Source organism: Microtus oregoni, unplaced genomic scaffold (assembly GCF_018167655.1).
Source record: "Microtus oregoni isolate MIOR12 unplaced genomic scaffold, Mior012 000080F_ref0000499, whole genome shotgun sequence".
Classification (NCBI taxonomy): domain Eukaryota; kingdom Metazoa; phylum Chordata; class Mammalia; order Rodentia; family Cricetidae; genus Microtus; species Microtus oregoni.
This window is the reverse complement of record NW_024544538.1, coordinates 4,456,051-4,478,351: the sequence shown is the minus strand read 5'-3', so window position 1 is coordinate 4,478,351 and position 22,301 is coordinate 4,456,051. Positions and strand designations below refer to the sequence as shown.

Genomic DNA, 22,301 nt, shown 5'->3' with positions numbered 1-22,301 from the left:
AGATTTCCACACCTCATGTCTCATTTTTAAAATTAAGTAAGCAGTAGTCGTATATCTTGGATTAAATAGTGCAACTCATTTCCTTAATAAGATTTGATTTAAGAAACAGAAGCATACAAAATGATTCTGTTGACATCAGTGCTGTTGAGAAATTCTTAGAGTGAGGGCATGGTGCAAGTCGGTTGATGTAGCTGCATTATTTCCTTGACAACCTAAACTATTCCACATTTCTAGTTGCCTTCAAAAAGCATTTAATGTTTTTCAATGAATTGTTCAAAATTGGTAGAAATAAAAAGTTTGGTGGAAAACAATCACAACTAGAAGATTCTTACACATCTCTGGAAAGACATAAACCAGGGTTGCCGAGAGCCTTTTGGAAGGCCTTTATACGTGTCAGTTAAAAACACACTTACTTTGGGTTAAGACTCAACAAAATTGAATGTAATTAAAAAATTTTAATGTATTTTAGAATTGCCAAGCAACAGCATGTGTGATTGATAGTCTTTTTTATGCCCTTTAGTGCTAGGTCTCCAGTAGGAAAATGAGAAAGTATTGAAATTTGAGTGCTCTTTAATTACCAATTATTGAATGAAGTTATAGCAGTGAAATAACAGCAGGAGAGTATAATCTGTCCTTTTGTTGCTGAGTTTTAAACCTGATTTTTCAAGTTGCTAAGGCCTGAAAAGTACTGTTACTAAACTTGAAGTCAAATGAAGAGACATTCTGTACTCAGATCCAGTTACCTAGCCCTCTAGACACCTGTTGTAAGGAGGCTACTATGACCGCCCTGACCGAAATAATCACACAGAAACTATATTATCTGCAATACTATTTGGCCAATAGCTTAAGCATATTTTTAGCTTGCTCTTATATCTTAAACCCATCTCCATTAATCTAAGTAATTTGTTATCCTATATACTTTAAAATAATCACTTTTACTCTATTTCTGTTAATGCTTTAACCTAGCACTGATTTTTTCTACAATTTTTAGATCTTATTTTCTTGACTGTATTACAGTTAATGTTAAAGGCTAGTTCACAACAAAGCCTCAAATAGATCTCTCTTTATAGATATTCTCTCGTGTTGTATTCTCACTTGTATTCTCTCATGCTATAGTAAAATATTGTCCCAATTAAGTTGTTCTACCTTATTTTGAGTAGAAATGCAAGATAATTGAGAATGAAGTTTGAAGAATATATGCATGCTCTAAGTTGTAAACAGATTATCCCATTCATGATCTCTTAGCACAACTCCCTATAAAAGTGTTTCTGCATAATCATTTCTGAAAGGTTTATGACTCTAAAGAAGTTTGTGGACCTGTAACCAAAGTTTCATTTGAAATAGACTGGACATCTGGCTCATATTTTTCCATTGTTATATTGTCAGAGTATATTTAAATTGATGCAGTTAGAGCCTGCTGCTTTGGAAATGTTGTGTTATATTGTCATATCATTATAAATTTTGGCTTTGTTTCATGTAATTATAATTTCAGGTTACATTTTTTAATAACTACTATTGTTTATTTATCAATGTATCTTTGGAGATGGCCAGACCTAGAACAAATAATCATTTTTTTACATTGATGTTTTATATGCTGAATAAGAATGAATACCCACAGGGCTGGAGAAAAGACTCATAGGTTAAGATCAGTTATTGCTCTTCTAGAGGGCCTGAGTTAGATTCTCAGTATTTACATGGTAGCTAACAACCATCTGTAACTCCAGTTCAAGGTGTTGTATTGCCTTTTCTGACCTCTGTAGGTACCAGGCACTCAAGTAGTGCACAGACATACCTGTAGGCAAAACACCCATACAGATTTTTTGAAGGAAGGAAGGAAGGAAGGGAGGGAGGGAGGGGAGGATACCCTTAGGGACTAGGGAACAAATTTCAACTAAGGTTGTGGTGCGGGAGAATTGTCTGTATTTTGTCAATCATGTTTTAAATAAACATTGAGTGGCCAGGCAGGAAGTACAGGCAGGTCAACCAGATAGGAAGAGTAGAGGCGGGGCAATGAGAACAGGAGAATGCTAGGAAGGAGGAAGCTCTCTCCTCCCACTACTGCCCAGATACTGAAGAAGCAACATGTGATCTGCCCTACTGTGAAAGGTACTGAGCCACATGGCTAACATAGATCAGAATAATGGGTTAATATAAGCTACAAGAGCTAATAAGTAGCCTGAGCTAATGGGCCAATTAGTTTATAATCTTATGGAATCCTCTGTGTGATTTTCTTTGGGGCTTGCCAGCTGTGGGGAACTGGGCAGGACATAAACCCCAACAAACAGGCCCCTTCATGTTACAAGGTTGGGTGTTGGTTTACGTGAATTATACATAAAATTCATTGGTAGAAAATAGTAAGCATCTATTATAATTTTATGTAATTTAATCAACTAGTAATTATTTGTCTGACTATGATGACTTAGCAAGAAACTACCCTGTCTGATATTTGTATTTCTATTTCTTAATATGGAGATGCTCCATAAATGCTTAATATATGGCTGACCTTAGAGAGAATAGTTTTTGGACTGTAACCCCGTATAGTTCCTCTTTACATCATAGTGTTGAACATATCCATTGGAGTATGTAGTACTACATCATTGTCTTATTAGATGATAAGTTGTGGCTCTCTTGTCTAGGAAAGAGACTACCCCCAAATCTGTATTCTGTGCATCATTGATAGAAAATTCCATGGTGCTGACCCAGATTGACAGTAGTTTTAATAAATGCAATTAGCCAAGGACCAAAATATGTTACCATATTGTATCAGGTTGTGATTTGGTTAAAAAAAAGAAAAATAAAGTTATAGTCTTTTTAAGATTGCAAGTACTCTTATCTTTAAAGGTTATTTGACCTATTTCATACCTTTTGTCTTTACTGGGAAAACTTTTTCAGACAGATTGATATTTTTTTACTAGTATAGATACATTTAAATAATGATTTGTTTTGTGTGTACAGTCTAGCAGACGTTAAAATGAATCTGAATAATACTTAAGAGAAAATATAGTTTTGTACTAAGAAATCATCCATATTTTCTTATGTTATAAATTTTATACACAGAAGAGCTTCTTAGTAATCACAGAAGCTTGGCAGACACCAGATTGAAATTAAATGAATTTCTTCTTAAAATACTTGTATTCTTAGAAAACTTCATATATTTACACAATGTATCTTGATCTTATGAACCCCTCACTCCTCACTACACCTTCCAGTATCCAGGTCCACTCTCAGCACATCATCCTCTCAACTTTGTGTTCTTTTTTTAATTGATGTTTTTATAACCCAATGAATACAACTAATGCACTGCCTGAATATTGTATAGGGCCCTCCACTGACATATAGGAAATCTACCTGCTCACACCCTTCAGAAAAAAGTGACTTGTCTTTCCTCTAGCTGCTGTCAATTCCTAGTAGCTCCGCAACTAGGGATGAGGCCTTGGTAACCCTTCCCACATCTTCCCTGGAAATTTTACTTGTCCTGATCTTATGCAGCCAATGGCAGCTGGTGTGAGTTCATGAGTGTAGCAAGCATGCCATGGCCAGAGGACAGCCTTTCCCAGCGCTCTTCCCTGTCCTTCCGCTCTTACATCCTTTCCATCCCTTCTTCTGTAATGTTCCCAGGGCCGTGGGTGGGGGAGAACTTGTTAAGTGGCCTCTCTGTTGCTGAGAACTCAAGTCACTCTTCTTAGCACTCTGAACAGACTCATCCCATACTGTGATAAGAAACTTTTTTGACCAAGGTTGAGATGCATGCAAACCGATGTGAGTCTAAACATCCAATCTTTTCAAAATAGTTTGACGACGTTACCATTTAAAACAACAGCAGGTTCCCCTCTAGGACCTATGATTTCCCTAACCTTGAATTTTTCATCAGGTTTATAGTACCAGGCATGAAATGCTTCATGTGGAACATGCTTCTCAAATCCAATCAAGAGAGAAATTGGTTATCCCATAATAGTCATGCCGCTATTGCACCAGTGGGCACATATTTCCTGGCAGGTTTGCATTGCAATATTGGGCAAGTCCACTGATGTCTTTTCTCCTCCTAGAAACCTCGAAAGCACCTTATGGCACTATAAAAGCTAACCAGAAGTAAGGAAATCTCCCAGTTAGTTTGAGGTTGATTTTTTTTAACCAAAGTGTGTGGTATATCTTCAGTAGTAGTGGTTCTAGTAGGCAAAAAAGAGCAGTGGCAATAGCCTGTGTTGTTGTAAGTGTCCTCTGGGGTCTCCATGATCAATAATAATAACTCAAAGGGTAGTAAACTGTTCTTGGCAATGAGACCTTTATTTAACCACCCATTTTGTGTGTGTGTGTGTGTGTGTTGCTTTTTTATTTTTTTTTTATTTTTTTTATTGAGAAAAGGAGAAAAAAAAAACAAGTTTCCACCTCCTCCCAGCCTCCCATTTCCCTCCCCCTCCTCCCCCCCCCTACGCCCCCTCCTCCCACCCTTCTCCCCCTCCCCCCACTCCTTTCCCCCTCCCTCTCCAGTCCAAAGAGCAGTCAGGGTTTTCTGCCCTGTGGTAAGACCTAGGACCTCCCACCTCCGTCCATATCTAGGAAGGTGAACATCCAAACTGGCTGGGCTCCCACAAAGCCATCACATTTCGTAGGATCAAACCCCCGTGCCATTGTCCTTTGCGTCTCATCAGCCCTCATAGTTCGCCATGTTCAGAGAGTCCAGTTTTATCCCATGCTTTTTCAGTCACAGTCCAGCTGGTCTTGGTGAGCTCTCAATAGATCAGCTCCACTGTCTCAGTGGGTGGGTGCATCCCTCGTGGTCCCGACTTCTTTGCTCATGTTCTCCCTCCTTCTGCTCCTCATTGGGACTTTGGGAAACCTCCCTACCAAAAAAAAAAGCCCAGGACCAGATGGTTTCAATGCGGAATTCTACCAGAACTTCCAAGAAGAGCTAATACCCATACTCCTTAATGTATTCCACAATATAGAATCAGAAGGGTCATTACCAAATTCCTTTTATGAAGCCACAATTACTCTGATACCAAAACCACTCAAAGACTCAACCAGGAAAGAGAATTACAGGCCAATCTCACTCATGAATATCGACGCAAAAATCCTCAACAAAATACTGGCAAACCGAATCCAAGAACACATTAGGAAAATTATCCATTATGATCAAGTAGGCTTCATTCCTGAGATGCAGGGCTGGTTCAACATACGAAAATCTATCAATGTAATCCAGCATATAAATAAACTGAAGGAAAATAACCATATGATCATCTCATTAGATGCTGAAAAAGCATTCGACAAAATTCAACATCCATTTATGTTAAAAGTCTTGGAGAGATTAGGGATACAAGGGTCATACCTAAATATAATAAAAGCTATATACAGCAAGCCGACAGCTAACATCAAATTAAACGGAGAGAAACTCAAAGCCATCCCGCTTAACTCAGGAACACGACAAGGATGTCCACTCTCTCCATACCTCTTCAATATAGTACTTGAAGTTCTAGCAATAGCAATAAGACAACATAATGGGATCAAGGGGATTCGAATTGGAAAGGAAGAAGTTAAACTTTCGTTATTCGCATTTTTTTTTTTTTTTGTGGGAGCATTATCTACTCCTGGGGGATACCTCTGGAGAAAGGTTTTTAAATAAATATAATATATATAATCTTTAAAAGCTAATAGATTTTCATGGTCTGGAGAGATGCCTTACTGATTAAGAAGCACTAAGGACCCAGGTTCAATTACTAACACCCACATGATGTTTCAAAACCATCTGTAATGCCTTCATCTGGTCTTCACAGCCACCTAACATGCTCATGGCATATAGATGTACAGGAAGACAAAACACTCATACACATATTAAAAAACTAGTAAGTTTTCATAAGGCTTCTTCATATCTCTTTCCAGGTTAACCCGTGTCCTATCCCTCTTTCTTTCATTTCCCTGCTCTATCCCTGAACATGTGATGGGAAAGACCAGTGCTGAAAATTGTAAATTAAGTGAATTATTTCCTAAAATGTTGAAGATTGTTTTTCCATACTACATCACTAAATGGAGACGAAAGGCATAGCAGTACCTGATAAAAACAAAATATCTCTTAATTTATAATATAAATTTAAAGTTTCTTTATCCTCTAATCAAGACTCTTCATTAGGAGCTAGTTGGGATACTCAGTTAAGGAGGACTAGTCCCAGATATCTTGAAGCAAAGAATGTAGAGGTGAGTTTTTCTTTAACAAATTATGCTTAACTGAATAATACCTTTGAGCTATGAGATAGTTTTCTGAGCTGGAAGAACAGTTATCTGTGAAAATACTAAACAACAATACATATCAAAATTGATCATTATAAATATAGAAAATGGGGATGACAGAAATGTTTTGGTGATGGCAGTTGCCTTTTAGCATCCAAAATATTTAATCTTGTGTCACTTGGTTGCATCATAACAGGATATATTTGAGATTCCTGACATTTGTTCTGATTGACTAGGTTTCCAGAAAGAATCATTGGGAACTATGTAATCGAATTCATTTCCTTCTAAAATACTGTAGGCATGTGAAAAGATTTGAAACTATTACTTCAGAGAATAGCTCATGAAGATATAGCGAAGGTAGTAGGTACTGTAGTAGGTACCATTTTCTGACCAGTGGGCAAACTTTTAACCCCTCATTAGTATTCCCACTTCCTTAATGATTCGTTTCTTTCTGTGTGCTTCTCACCTACTTTGAGAGTCATACATTATAATTTGCATAAAAATCCGGTTTAATGTTCTGTATATAAAGGAGTGAAAGAAGATTCTGGCCCATTATCTTAAATTAAGGTGGTATTTTATTAGTACTTTACAGCATGCAAGCAAAAGATATATGCACATAAAATAATGAAATAATAAAAATAAGTTGAATATAACTGGACAATCCAGAAAATTAGGTTAGGCTTTTCACTTTTTTTTTTCTACTAGACTGATGATTGGTTGTAATTTGATTTTGGTTTATGGGGTCCGATTTCTAAATAAATATTGCAGTTGTATAACTTGAGTGTTTGAATAGTTAATAAATGAATTCTAGGCAGGTAAAACCCAATTTATTCATAGTATGGATCTCTTATTTAAATATGTCATAACATAATAGTCAAATTTCAGAATTGGCGAGCTACCAATAATGGGGTAAAATGACACTAGGTGACAAATCCTCAATAAGAAAAGAGTTTCAGAGCAAGTTGGCTTGATATTGAAGCAGTTGGATGTGCTTTCTACTTTATTCATTGGGAATTGATAGAAGAGAAGCTAAGTTCACAGTTGCAAGTGTAGTGAGGCCTTTTGATAGCCAGGCCTGATTGACTAGTGGCTGGAGATTAGAACATTCTACCAATAGATTTGTGTATTACTAGAGACTAAATTCTGTGCCTCTGTATTGTATACCTCTGTGTATGATAATTGGAGTAGTTGCTGTTTCTCCCAACTGACTTGTACATACCGCCATTTTTTTTATACACATACCCCTGTCTTATTTAGGGTCTCTTCTGCTGTGAAGAGACACAATGACCATGACAACTCTTATAAAGGAAAACATTTAATTGGAGTGACTTATAGTTTCAGAGGTTTAGTCCATTATCATCATGACAGGACATGGCAGCACACAGGCCAACATGGTGTTGGAGAAGGAAAGGAGAGTTCTACATCTGGCTTTTCAGACCTCAAAGCTCACGCCAGTGACACACTTCTTCCAACAAGGCCAGACCTCCTCCTAATAGTGCCACTCCCTAAGCGTTCCAACATAGGAGTCTATGTCGACCATTCTTCTCAAACCACCACAACCCTTATGTGCAATCTCTCCGGGTTTATGGCTATCTAAAGTTGATGGGCCCTCTGGATGAAATGTTTTCTGTGTGTCAGGAATGGGATGAACAGTCACTAATTCATTTCTTCACTTCCTGTTTTATTTTTACTTCAAGCTATATAGTAAATTCTACCTATTCCCTGTCATCTACAATCCACCCACCCACACCCACTCATTCATCTGTTTTTCCACCTAGTCACCCACTATCGACCTATATGCTCATCTTTTTGTCTCCAAAATATTATTATAAATGTGAAGAATAAAAATAATATAAGAACCAAACTTCTCAAATAGAAGAAATGTTTGTCAAGGTATATGAAATGATGTAATTTAAAAAGTGTTTGTGTTTTAAATGATAAGAGCAGCACAAAGTCTTAAAATATGGTAGGTTGAGAGCAAAACCATTAATTTTAGAGTTGCTCAAGGACAGGATTGAAATATTCAGTGCAAATGCTTTTTGGTTTGGATAATTAACTTTCATCCTGTTACAGTTATCTAATGGAGTATCATTTGTCATTCCATTTGTCTAGCCCAATTCCCTCATCTGTGTCATAGTGCTATTTTTGGGATTATGATAGTCAGCATTGGAATTCAAAATCTGTTCTCTTCAATGCTGGTATGTTCTTTTAAATGTAGTAATGTAAAAATCTCCCCAACTTGTTCAGAATTATGATCCAGGAAGTAGTACTCCTTACTAATTTTTAAAAGATTTATTTTATTTTCTTATTTATGAGTGTGTGTGTGTGTGTGTGTGTGTGTGTGTGTGTGTGTGTGTGTGTGTAGGTGCAGTTGCTCTGGGAGGCAAAAAGGGGTGTTGAATTCTCTGGATCTGGAGTTATAGGAAAGCTTTGCTGTTTCTCCTGTGGATGCTGGAGATCACACTCAGGTTGTCTGGAAGAGCAGCAAATGCTCTTAATTACTAAGCTATCTCTCTAGTCTTGTTTGTTACCTTTTCTGTGAGAGGGGAACGAGGCCTTTCTGTGTTGTCCAGACTACTCTCGAATGCCTAGGCTCAAGACATTCTCCTATTTCAGCATCCCAAGTAATTAAGACAACAAGCATGCTTCACTGAAGTTGGTTTATTGTTAGTGTTATAAAATGGCATATTACTAATTTTTGCACATATGTAGGGTTCACTGTGGTATCCCTATACACACATATAATGTACAATAACCAGATCAATGAAATTGGTATATCTAACCCTGGATATTTATTGTGTCTTTATTTTGAGAATATTAAAAATAAAACCTCACTAGCTATTTTTAAGTCTTCAGTTAACCCCCATCAGCCATAGTTATCCTATATTAGGAATCATTTTGGACCTGTTAACTGTTCTCTCACCATCATCCTCTCCCACACCCAAAGCAGGGGATTTTGGATGCATGTAATTAAACCAGAAAATTCCTTTCCTCCAACAGAATGTATTATTATGATATCTTTCTTGTATTTATAATAAAAGCCTTTAAATACGAATCATTGTACAGTTTCTACTCTCTATTTTTAACTTTTAGCCCTTGTGTAATGGAAACAATGTTGGCTCTAGGTTTAGGCATGGGTTTGGATTCATAGTTATGATATGTATGTGAAGCATTAAACTCCCCGGGCTTCAGTTCCCAGTCTTGAAAGTGGGATTGTCCTGAGGATTAAGTACCACATGAGAAATGTGCCTGGCACAGTGCCTAGTACACAGCAGGTGCTGGGTGAATGATCTTATTCCTATGTTATTATGGACATCAGCTACTTGTTACTGTAATTCTATTCTGAATGTGATGGATATATGCATGTGAGAAGCTTGCACTATAGTCTCTTTAATTTGAAATGCCATTTTCACATATGCTTATTACTTTGGTTATTTTTCTTTTTCTGGATGCTTGTATTATCACGGCAGAAACAGAATATTGAAAACACAGCAACCATTGATAAAAATGAAAATGTTGCCTATGCAAAAAGTTTCAGTAGAAACATTTCTGATCATTAATAATAGATCTCACATATAGTCATAAAAATAGAAATAACTCATTAAAGTTTTGCTCTTATGATTTCTTTTGTGCCTAACCTTATTAAGGAGATATGTTGTCCATATATTTCTTAGCCAGCAATTAATGTATGCCTTGTTCATACAGGCTGTCATGATATTTGTAGTTTCCTCATGTAATGATACTTTAAGTGATATGTTAGTTAGTAGACTAATATTTCAATTCTTGAAGTAGTATGGATTTTTCCCCTTTTAAACAACTGTATCAGACTTACTTATTTTATTTCAGAAGCTGAAATTTTTGTTTCTGATTTTAATTTTGTATTTCTCTAATTTTTATAATGGTGAAAGCTAAAGTGAATGAGTATGAATACCCAAACATGTCTGATTTATTATTTAGTTTTTGTTTGGATGGGTAGAGGAGGAAAATATTTATTAATATTTTTAACACCCAATTCATACTTCGAATCTATCTGAAAACTAGTGGGAAATGGATCCTATCATCTTAAGTTTTTGATTCATTTCTTAAGGGTGGAAGGAAATACCTTGACAGATTTAGCTCTCAAATTCAAATGAGTATGAGAACAGGTGGCAAAATTTCTCCTCCACCTGTCATGCAACTTTATCACAAGAAACGTTTCATTTAGCAAATGCTGCTGTGAGCAGACACTTCTCCACCTCAGAGCAGACAAACAAATGGAAGGAGAGTACTTCTTTGAAGAAAACCCCTTTCTTGATTTTCTTTTAAAACTGTGAGTTTGAAATCTGTCTTTTCTTTTCCTGAGGGTTGGGTTTGGAAAGGGTCTGCTGTATGGTACTGTCAAAACATGTATGGCTGTCTTGGTTGTCTTGTTGGTGTTGCCATTCTTCTATGCAGTAACTTTTGGGTATGATAATATTATTGACCTGGGAACTTCAGATATTTGTGTTATACTTTCGGCACTAACTGAATCTTAAATCAAGTGCTTTGTTGTAGTGAAACTGTGTGATTACAATACATGTTAGATTTTATATGTATAAGGAAATGATGGCAAGCCAAAAGTTGCCCTGTGAAACTAACCAGTAACTGAGTAGAGAGAAACAAGAAAACTGTTGTTCATGTACTTTAATTTTTTTCTGATTCATGTTTTTTTCTGACAAATTCCAAGCAATGCAGGAATGTATAAGGCAAAATATTTCCTCCCAATGTCAGTGTGCTATTCTTTAGGTGATGTAAGTTAAAAGTGAGCCGCCAGTGTATAAGTTGGCATATATAACTTCCATACCAGGAAAAAGCATCTGGTTTTAATGTATTCTCATGATAATAATTTCAAAAGACACTAAACTATTCTTTTTTTCCTCGACATGACAGTGAAATGTCACCTTCCTCAGCATTTGCATTTAAAATGGATCTGTGTTTGTAGTGATAGAAACCACGAGAATGAAATGTGAATTTTATAACTTACGAAGATAGAAATTTCCAACACAATAGGATTGGTTTCAGTAGTTAGTCTTTTGGATGTAGAGATTGAGGACTGTTCAGAGGGAGTTTGTGAGCTTGGTCTAAATAAATGCAAATTAGACGTGCCCTCCCCTGGAGCATATTTGTGATTGGTATAGCACAATGTGATTGGTATAGCCATTTTTAAGAATACTCTGTTACTTACAGAACTTTGGACAAATGAACTTACTCGTCACTGTTCTGTCTAGGAAACATTTTAACAAGAGTCACAGGGCCTTCTTTTGGTTGCATTCTCCTAGGACCCAGATGTAGTGCGCAATCCTTCATTATCATAAAAAAGGAGAAAAAAACTGGTCTAGTAGTAGTTTTTAGATGCCTTTTGTCAAATATCCATTTATATGAACAGCTCCACGTAGACCCCAGGGACTTCATGCATGTCTGCACTAGTGAATTTGAGAGTGTGTCTTTGATAATTTATAGGTTTAAAAAATAGACACTTTGCATTGATTTGCATGTTCTTGAATACTGAAGACATTGAACAATTTTATCTGTTAACTATTTATACATCTGCCTATATGAATTTGTATGTTTGTATTTATTTACATATGTTTTCCTTGAGGTTCTTGTAAAATATGGAAAGTTTGAGACAAGATTACAATGTTGGTATTGCTTAGCAAAATACCAGTTGCTTAGGATTTTTTTCTTTCTTCAAACAACAGTGTAAGTAAATGCTGTTATACGTTTAGTTTTTCACGTCTGTGGAGGTCTTAGTAAAATGACATAGAGAACGCCTCCTCTCTAACCCACAGCTCTCAACAACAGCAGCAGCAACAACAAAACTGTGATAATTTTCTTCGCACAAGCACATTTGGCTGGTTCATGCACATTTTGTGAAAGATTAGTTTTACGTTCGGTGGTTCACTGCTGTTTTGAAAATAAAATGTATTCAGTGTGCAGGGTTAGTTTGGTAGTCATACATAGATTCTAATGTTATAGCAGGAAGATTTAAGTTTTAGAAAAACTGATGAAGACATTGTCTCCTCTAAATAAAATAACCTTTTAGTATTTATAAAATGGCAGGATTTGCTCAAGATTTACAAGACTGTAACTTTCTATGTTAAGGTGAATTCAGTGAACAGTTGTTTTAAGCAGAATTAAGATATTGTTTTTGTTATATAAAATATAAAAATCTTTTTTACATAATTATCATAGAAACATCAGTGCTATTATCTACTGATCTGTTGTAAACACTTGAGTTTTCAGGTGTTAGGAATGAGGAGAGCTGAGGTATTCTGTTAAAATGGCTTTAGCAGATTTAGTGGTAATTAGTAATCCCCACTGTGTTTTTGTAATGCTAACATTACTTCGTGGAGTCAATCCAAGGATTGGCAAATATTTAAAAGATGAAATTACTGGATAAACACTTCATGTGAATGCAATCCCTCTGTCCCAGGGTTTCTCAACCTTAGTACCATTGACATTTTTTGCCTGAGAACATCCTTGACATACATAATTGTCCTGTGTACTGTGCTATGCCTAGCAGCATCCCAAGAGATGACAGTAATTGCCTACCCCTCCCGCACTTAGTTCAGTGGAAAATGTCCACAAACATTGTCAAGGGACGTGTGTATGGTAAGGGGCAGGGATTGGAAGAAAATTTCCTTCCTTTCCTCTGCCCATTGAGAACCGCTGGCATGCATATTGTTTTAACTATGTGACTTGATAATATTTTTTTTAAAAAAATAGTTTTTGGTCTGGAATTTTTCTGATAAACAGCCCCTTAACATAATAACATGCTGTAATTGTAGCCTGGGCTTTCCAGAAAGAGAAAGCTATTAGTTCCTTACAGAGCTGAAGAACAATGCACTTTCCTTGTAGTCTGTAAGTTTAATAAAAAAGAAACTAGACGGGCATATTGAGTCTCCGAAGAAGGTTGATATGACATGTGTTGTTACTGGCACAAAAATGATAGGGAGTGTTTTGAATGTTAAAGAGTCAGTCTCCCCGGTATTCCAGAAGCCAAGTATGAGGGCTTCTCCAGCTTTTTAAGTAATTAACCAGAAAGCCAGCTATCTCCTAATGCAACGAAAGGGTTGCATTTTCATATAAACCTTCTCAATTTTGAGAGCAAGGACCAAATGACAAGTAAACAAGTTGTTACTTGTAGTTTATTCAAAGAAACGACTTCTAGGGTGTGTCATAAGGACAGAGCAGCTGCGGCTTTACTCCTGTCCTTGTTGGGAAAATGATAATTGATGGCCATTTAAGCCCTGCATGATAAAGAGATGTCTTTGGAATGATTCACAGAAATGAGATTCCATATTCAGTCACAGGACATAAATTAAGCCTCTCATACCAGGCTGTGTGTAGGGAATATAGAAATTAATAGCACAGTCTGCTTGAATTTTCTATTAAAATAATTTTAGATGGATAGATATATTCTGGGTAGCGACGTGCCTCACCATCTATTTCTGACTTTCCCAATTGGTGCTATAAATTCCAGTGCCTGTCTACAAACATGTGTATGAGTATTTTGCACACTATGTAAATTATATATATAGTATATCATTCCTTTTAAAGCTATTTCTGAAACTTTAATGGAAGGCTATGTTCATTTTCTTTTATGCTTGTCACAATCTTATTTGAATTATTCTCTATTAAATATCTATGAGAGATGAATAAAACATGGTTATATTTTATTAATTCATTTTTCATTATACTATGGCTCTAATACTGTTCAGAAGAATTGATGTCACCCTTAAGGCAAGAATTCCTGCTAATTAGTGCAGGATTTAAAAGCACTTGATTGGTGCTAGTATTCAAAAAGCAACATCTTTGTGTAGAAAGTAGCTATCGTCTTAAAACTCGTATGAAAACTGAGAAGCTCGGGTTATAGATATTACAGGAAAAGGGTGAAATCTTTGATACTGGATATAGTCCAGCTAAGAAATCACATAATTTAAATTTCAGAAAATTATAGATAAGGGAAATTCTGATCGAAATTCTTTCTTTTCCTAATAACCATTTAACAGTATCTATCATGAATGCACAAACCAAACCAATTCAGAGCCAAGGACTCCTTGTTCTTAGGCACATGATCCAGAATCCACTTTAGCTATGTAGAGTTAAGGGTACAAAAGGCCCTTTGTAAGAAATAATGACAGATCATTCTAGGGTGGTCATTTTTAGTATAATCTAAGGAAAGCCCTGTAACTATCAACGGTTTCATTAGAGTTTCTGGTAATGAAGTGTCTTGGTGACTCCACATTCTGCATTCCTTTCTTATGGTCCTTGGGAAAAAGCTATTAGTTTAACGTATTTTATTTACTTATATTATCCATGTCTTTGAAAAGATGGAAATACTAGTAGGAAACAGTTGTTTCTCCAAACAATCCCAAATTGCGAAAAGAAAGCTAAAAAAGAGATAGGGGCTGCAAAGATAGTTGAATGGTTAAGAGCATTTATTGCTCTTGCAGAGGACCAAAATTTGGTTCCCAGTGTTCACATGGTAACCCCCAAGCATCAGTAATTCTCTTTGCAGGGGATCTGATTCCCTCTTCTGACCTCTGTGGGCACCAGGCACGCTTGTGATGTATAGACCTCCATGCAGGCAGACATTCATACACAATAAATAAAACATAAAAAGAAAAGAAAGTGAAGCTAATAATAAGAACTTTCGTATTGGGTTGTCTTAAAGTAAAAGCACTCATGATGTGGGAGTGTCATATATCAATCTGTTGATTTCATTGGCTAAGTAATAAACAAACTGCTTGGGCTCATAGCTTAGAACATAGGTGGGAGGAGTAAACAGAACAGAATGCTGGGAGGAAGAGGAAGTGAGCTCAGACTCGACAGCTCTCCTCTCGGGGGCAGATGCCTCAGAGAGACACCATGCTCCCCGCTCCCGGGAAGATGCACGCGATGAAGCTCCGACCCAGGATGGACGTAGGCTAGAATCTTCCCAGTAAGCGCACCTAGCTGTGCTACATAGAATATTAGAAATGGGCTAGTCCAGGTGTGAGAGTTAGCCTAGAAGAGGCTAGATAGAAAGAATACAGTGTCCGTGTAATTATTTCAGGGCATAAGCCTAAGCTAGCCAGGCAGCCGGGGTGCCAGGGACGCAGCCCCGCCGCTCCTATTACTATACACTCACATGTGTAAAGTTCTTGGCAAGTACTTGATAGAGAGCAGTGATTGAATACATCAGTTGCTAGTTTTCTCTTTCTAAAATTAGGTACTTAAAATTCAACATAACCAGGAAGGATATAATTTGATAGCATTGCTATCTGAATAGCAAAATACACAAAGCAAATATTGTCACCCTAAAAGTTCCTTGAGACTATACCTTAAAACTATCTTTTGATTGATTTCTCAGTTTATTTCTACATTTTCTGTTCTTGAAAACCTTTTTTTTTTTTGGTTTTCAAGAAAGGGTTTATTGTGTGTGTGTGTGTGTGTGTGTGTGTGTGTGTGTGTGTATTTCTGTAGGCACGACTCTCTTGGAATTAGCTCTGTAGAGCAGGCTGGCCTTGAACTCACAGAGATCTGCTTGCCTCTCTCTCCCTCATAAGTGCTAGGATTAAAGGTGTGTGACACCACTGCCTGGATAGAAAGCATTTTAAACATGTGGATTTCTTCTATGCTACCAACGGGTAGGATTAGAAGGCAGTGAAAGGAGCCTCCGTGTATTCTGTAGACAGATGATTGTCAGCAGGAGCTATTTACCTAAATAATTTCGTTGCTGTGAATTATGCACATTTTCATTTTTCTTTCCTTCTCATTTAAAAACTCTTTCAGATCTCTTGTGGAAGAGGAAGACCAGCATATGAGACTGTCCTTTGGATGCCGCGAAATGGGGTTCTCTGCCCATTTGCATTCTTCCAAGGCAGGAAACACCCGCATCTTTACCAGCAATACCCACAGTTCTGTGGTGTTACAGGTAATGTCAACTACCTCTTTGGCGGGATTTGTAAAGTTATGAACCTTTCAGTAGCTGTTGCTGTTGTTTTGAAGTATGGGATAGCAATAACTGGGGAGGCTGTTATTATGTGGGGATGGAGAGGGAAGGTGCATGACAAATCTCTCTTTTCGGCTCAGCTACTGTTGTTAACATAAAATTTCTCAGAAATAGAATCTGTTACTTAGAAAAACAAATAAAACCCTACCAGTATAGAAATCTTGACCAAAAAATGCATTCTTGAGTTTAAAACCATTCCCACAGTTTATTGTTTTATTTGTGTACAGAGTATCTTGATAGTATGTCACTTGATTTTTAAATTTATTTTTTTAATTTCATATATGTATACTGTTTTTTTATATCATTACCTCCTGTTTCTTTTCCTTTCTCCATAAAGTACATCCTGTTTGCCAGCATTGACTCTAAAGTCTATTATGTCAAAGCCAGAGGGAAAAAAAATCACAGGTTTCCTATTGTTAATATTCTAGTTTCTTATCTGTTGGGCAATCATCTTTATCATAGTCCTAAATAGCATACTTACTTGATATCTCAATTCTCATTCGGCCATAGTAGGTGTGGTAGTAGGGATGGAGGCTACTGCATACAATCCCACTGATAGATGTAAGAATGAATATCTAACATGAAAGGAGGGGACCGGAAGTCAAAGGATCCCAAAGGCCAGGGATCTGGGACTATTTTGCACAAACATTGACATTCTAAGTGACCTTACTGATCCCTGTGGTCATTGATGAATGAGAGAACAGTAGAGTCCTTGATGGCCTTAAGTGCCTTCAGACAGGTTTAAATTCTGTTCGTCTTTTTGCTTTTTTATTATATTTATATATGCATATATAAATGTATCGTAAAATGAAATCTTCCTATGTCGATATTATGAATCTATTTGATCAAGAACAACTACCCTGAAGTAGTACATATTATAATGAAAGATGATGCTTATAATTATTGTATAATCTCTCTTTGGTGTAATGTCTCAGGGCTTCATTTTCCTTATCTAGAAAATGTGACTACTGATCAGGGCATCTTTATATTGCCTTTTCTTTCCAATCTATAAATCCTGAGAGATGAGTTCTAAAGTTAGTTGTTCTTTGGGTGGTCCTCAGTGGAAATATAAGGGTTCAGTCTTTTGGCATCTTTACACTATATGTAATGTAAATGTTGACTTTTCCAACCCATGTGAGGAGATAATAAGGGGTTAAGTAAATATCAAGAACATACAAGAAAGTAACATACTACTTTAATATCCTTGTACTAAAGAACAGTTTTAAAATACTGGGGGGAGCCCAGTTGTGGTGTCGCACACCTTTAATCCCAACACTCAGGAGGCAGAGGCAGACAGATCTCTGTGAGTTCGAGACCAGCCTGGTCTACAAGAGCTAGTTCCAGGACAGGCTCCAAAGCTACAGAGAAACCTTGTCTCAAAACAAACAAACAAAATGCTTGGGAGAAAACCAGAGGCATCCATACTGCGCTTGTGAACCTGCTATTTTAAAGCGTTAAGCTGAACAGTGATCACTACTGTAGTTCATAGCTGTGATTCTCAAATTTTAGTGCGTGTTAGGATCATCAGAAGGACTTGTTAAAACACTGAGCACTGACTCCCAACCTAGGGATAGTGAATCAAAAAATGGGGTGTCCTAATAATCCCCATTTCTAGCAAGTCCCGAGGTGATGCTCTACTCCAGAGAGTATATATGCAGTCTTCACCCACCACAGGAAATTTGTTCCAGAACTCATCCCAGGGACCAAAATCTTCTCATGTTCTTTATGAAAAGTAGCATAATCTTTCCCTATGACCTAAATATATCCTCTGTATACTTAAAAGCATCTCTAGATTATTGACTTAATACACTACAAACACTACATAAATAGGTACTGTACCGAATTATTTCGGGACAGATGACAAGATTGAAAGTACCGGAATGCCATGTTCAGTATATATGCAGCCATTCTAGGGTAGACTTAACTATACATTTCATCCTAGGTTGTTGAATTTTCAGATAAGGGACCCACACAGCATACTGAGGGTCAACTGTACAGTTTCACCACGGTATGCAGACTAGAATCCTCTTCCACCAACAACCATGGATTCTTTTCTCCATGTATGGATAGATGAGATGATAGATATATTATAAATCATTGTTACAGCAAGGAAACATTTAAAGTAGCTTAAATGTTTTCCCGTTATCTTTTTGTCATTTAATTGTATACGCCCTGCACTCAATACACAGATCTATCCTAATTTTTTGTTTGTTTATTTGTTTTCAGACAAGATCTTGTTCTGTAGCCGAGGATGGTCTGAAGCTCACTATGTAGTCTAAGCTGACTTTGAATTTAGGCAATCAGTTCTGTCTCAGCTCCCTAAACAAAATTCTCAAAAGATAAATACAAATGTCCGAGGAGCATTTTCAAAATGCTCAACATCTTTAGTCATAAGTGAAATGCAAATTAAAACTACTTTGAGATTTCATCTTAACCCAGTTAAAATGGCCAAAATCAAGAAAACAAATGGCACCAGATGCTGGTGGGATTACAGACTGGCCCAGCCACTGTAGAAACAGTATAGAGATTTCCCAAGAAGCTTCAAGTCAATATACCATATAATCCAGCTATTCTTCTTGGGTACTCTTACTACAGGGATGCTTGCTCCTCAGTGTTCATTAATGCACTATTCATAATTGCCAGGAAATATAATGCACAACAAAGATTGTGCATTTGCACAATGGAATATTATTTAACTGTTCAGAAACTGCCTTTAATCCCAGCATTCAGAAGGCAGGGGCAGGTGGATGTCTAAATTCGAGACCAGCTAGTCTACAGAGTGAGTTCCAAAAGAGTCAGGGATACACAGAGACATGCTACTATTATTCTGCTAAATTGACTATTATTCTGCTAAATTTTGTACTAAAACAACTTCTAATCGCCTATTGCTATACTCATAGATGAAGTGTATCTCTCAATCCTTACCAGAAAAGCTACTTTATGTACTGTTGGCGATTAGCACAGAGACTAACAACTGGTCAATGTGCACCTAAAAGGGGACTAAACACTCTTCAGACCTAAATTGGAAATCTACGTCACACCCCTCCCCTGAGTTTCAAGGATTATCCTGAAAGATGTGGACGGGCAGGGTGTAAAAGCCAGAGGCAGGCGTGGTGGAAGAAGTAGTGTTTTCCAGACACAGTAGGACAAATGCGCATGTGAATTTACAGCAGTTGTGAAGGTGTGCCCAAGACTGGTGCAAACTCAAGAAAGACAATATCCCAGTATGTGGGTGGGTGGGTGGTGGTGGGAGTCAGCACCAAGTCTCACCCCTAGCTGAGATGCTATTAGCATTTGATAGCTGCTGGGAGAGAGGGACCTTTGGGTAAGTCAGCTGCTCTCCTGAGCAATGCAAGTGCAAATTGAAGTTGAGGAGTTAAAGGGGAACAAAAGCAAAAGAAGAGACAAGAAAGGAAAAGCGAAGTCAGGAGGGTAGAGAGGTGGGGATAGTTTGGAGAGGGTTGCAGGTGATCAGCATACATTCTGTGGAATTCTCAAAGAATTCATAAAAATATTATTTGTAAAAAGTTATATTCCCACAAACAGATTTTTTAAAACCAATCACTAACAGGGAGAACCTTTTTCTAATTTTGGATGCATGGTTGTCAAGGGAATAAGCCAGAGAAGTGTTTAATATATAAATGGTATCATTGTGTTAAAATTAGCAACAACACAAAACCGGCTTGAACAGGCATCAAAAGTACCGCCAAGGGGAATGATCCATGGGGAACAACCAACTGTTTTAGGGAGTCTCATCCTGAATGATTACCCATTTCCTAACTGTAGTGAGAATATCTTGGTCCTTCAAATTCAGCCCAAACTAGAGTTCCCATTATAGTACACTGGATAGTGATGTGACTTTGAGAAAGTCACTTATCCTCTCTGGACCACTTTCCTTATTTGTAATCTAGGTGAAAGATATGAAGATTAAATGTCACAGTTTATGGAAAAATAAGGTGTGTGACAAATGGTTCTTTTCCTCTCACCCAAGCTAAGGAGAGAGGTTGTCAGGGGAAGAATGTAGCTGATCAGAAGTGATGGGTACACCAAATAAAGTATCCATCTGGTTGGCCTGAGTGACTCTAGGAGATTAGTCATCTTTATTAAATAGGCTGCAACAAATTAGGCTGTCACAGTGCCTAGAAAGACATTTGATACGTAATCAGCTTGGATTCCTAGATCCTTAGACAGATCCCAGGAGAATCCATGATGGAGTTAGCAGTACAAATTGCATGTGCGAAGTAAGAAGATTACCCAACATTAACTTAAGGAGTGATTGTTCAAAGTGGAGGCTAATTTCATTGCCCCCCTTTCCTTGACTGCTACTGTATCTGTGCTTGCTTCTCATAGAGCCTTTGGTTCTTTGATTTTTCCTTATTATCCCAGGTTGACAATGCCTCTCTTTTACTATGCAGTCCTTTGATGATAATTCTCGGTATCATATGCCTTCAGGTATATTTAATTTTTAAATAAGAGCTTTTATTGAGATGCAATTCATACACCGTATAATTCACCTAGTTAAAGTGTGTAAGTGGGCTTTAGACTCTTCATAGGATTTTGCAGCTATCATTATTCCTGGAAAATTATCATCTCAAAATAAGAAAACCTGTATCTGCTAGCAGGTACTCCCCCTCTGCTGACAGCCCCCTCCTTATTCCTAGGTAGCTCTGTCTAGTCTAAGCATTTCACACACACGAAGTTATCAAATATGTGGTCTTTGTGACTAGTGTCTTTACTTATTATAAAGTTTTCAAGGCTCATTCATGTTATAGCATGCAGCATACTTCCTTTCTACGACCAGACTGTATTCCCATTGCATGGATGTATTTTGCATAGATGAATTTTGTTCACCCATTTGTTCATTGATGGGTACCTGGTGACTTCCAGCTTTCTGCTTATGGGCAATGCTGATAGGATTATACATTTTCAAATATTTTTATTTCTTTTTTTATGAGTTTAGGAACCGAGTTGCTTGGTCCTGTGGTAATTTTATGCTCAATCTTTTGAAGAATTGGCGGGGTGTGTGCTAATGTATCTGCACTATCTTATACTTACACTGAATTGTGGGTAGTGCTGGTTTCTTTATAGTAAAGAATATATGTAGCACATGCTCTTTGACATATAATACAGTCAAAGAAAGCACACAGTACATGCTCCTTGACAATTGTTTAGTGTTTTTTTTTAACATGGCCATCCAAGGAGGTATGAAGTTCTACTTATGGTTTTTATTTGCATTTGTCCAATTTTTAATTATGTTGAACAGATTTTCATTTGTGCTTATGGTCATTTGTATGCCATCTTTGGCAAAATGTCTATTTAGAATTTTGACCCAGTTTTTTTTGGGCCATTTATTTTTCCAATATTCAATAATAAGTGTTCTCTTATATAATGTAGATACAAATCCTTATTTCATAATTAGTTAGCTGGCATTTCTCAAAATACCTTCAGTTTTATGTTCTTTCATTGTTCTGTTATGTTAATTTCTAATCATTTGTCCATTCAGCCACATACCCCTTTGCTTGGCATTTGCTTAGCAGAGTTAATAGAAAAGAGGGTCAAAGAAAATGCGAGCATGACTTTCATCATCCTGAAAAGTTACACCATTCTTTCATGTATCATTGTTCTTACACCTCTTTCCTCTCCTGGAACACCCTTTCTTTTCTTTATCTGTCTCCCATTTTTTCATAATGACTCACCTTAAATGATCCCTTTTGGTAACATATTGTTTCCCTATTGGGCAGATATTTGTTAAATTTATATTTACCTGACACATAAAACATCAAGGTAAACGTATTAATGATTGGCGTGATGTTTTGGTACATGGTAGGTTGTATAATGTTTAAATAAAGCTAAATATACTTGTTCCCTCAAATAGTTACCATTTCTTTATGATAAAAAGTTTTAAGATTCTCTCTTCTAGCTTTTCAAACTTTGTGATACATGCTTGTTATCTAGAGGCACTCCTCTAGGCAATAGCATATCAGAACCGTATTCATTCTTACATAACTGTAGCTTACCAATCATTGATAGATTTCTCCCATGTAAGATATTTTATTCTTAAAGC

At 36.9% G+C, this 22,301-nt stretch overlaps 1 protein-coding gene across 8 annotated transcripts in view; it reads left to right on the top strand.

Moving 5' to 3' along the window:
• Positions 1–22,301, top strand: part of LOC121441694 (kelch-like protein 13) — a 198,742-nt gene that overhangs the window by 146,500 nt on the left and 29,941 nt on the right. For all 8 annotated transcript variants that reach the window (XM_041642925.1, XM_041642921.1, XM_041642926.1 and 5 more), the window contains one exon: positions 16,018–16,159. In XM_041642925.1, coding sequence (XP_041498859.1) covers positions 16,018–16,159 — 142 coding nt within the window. The remainder of the gene's footprint in view (positions 1–16,017; positions 16,160–22,301) is intronic.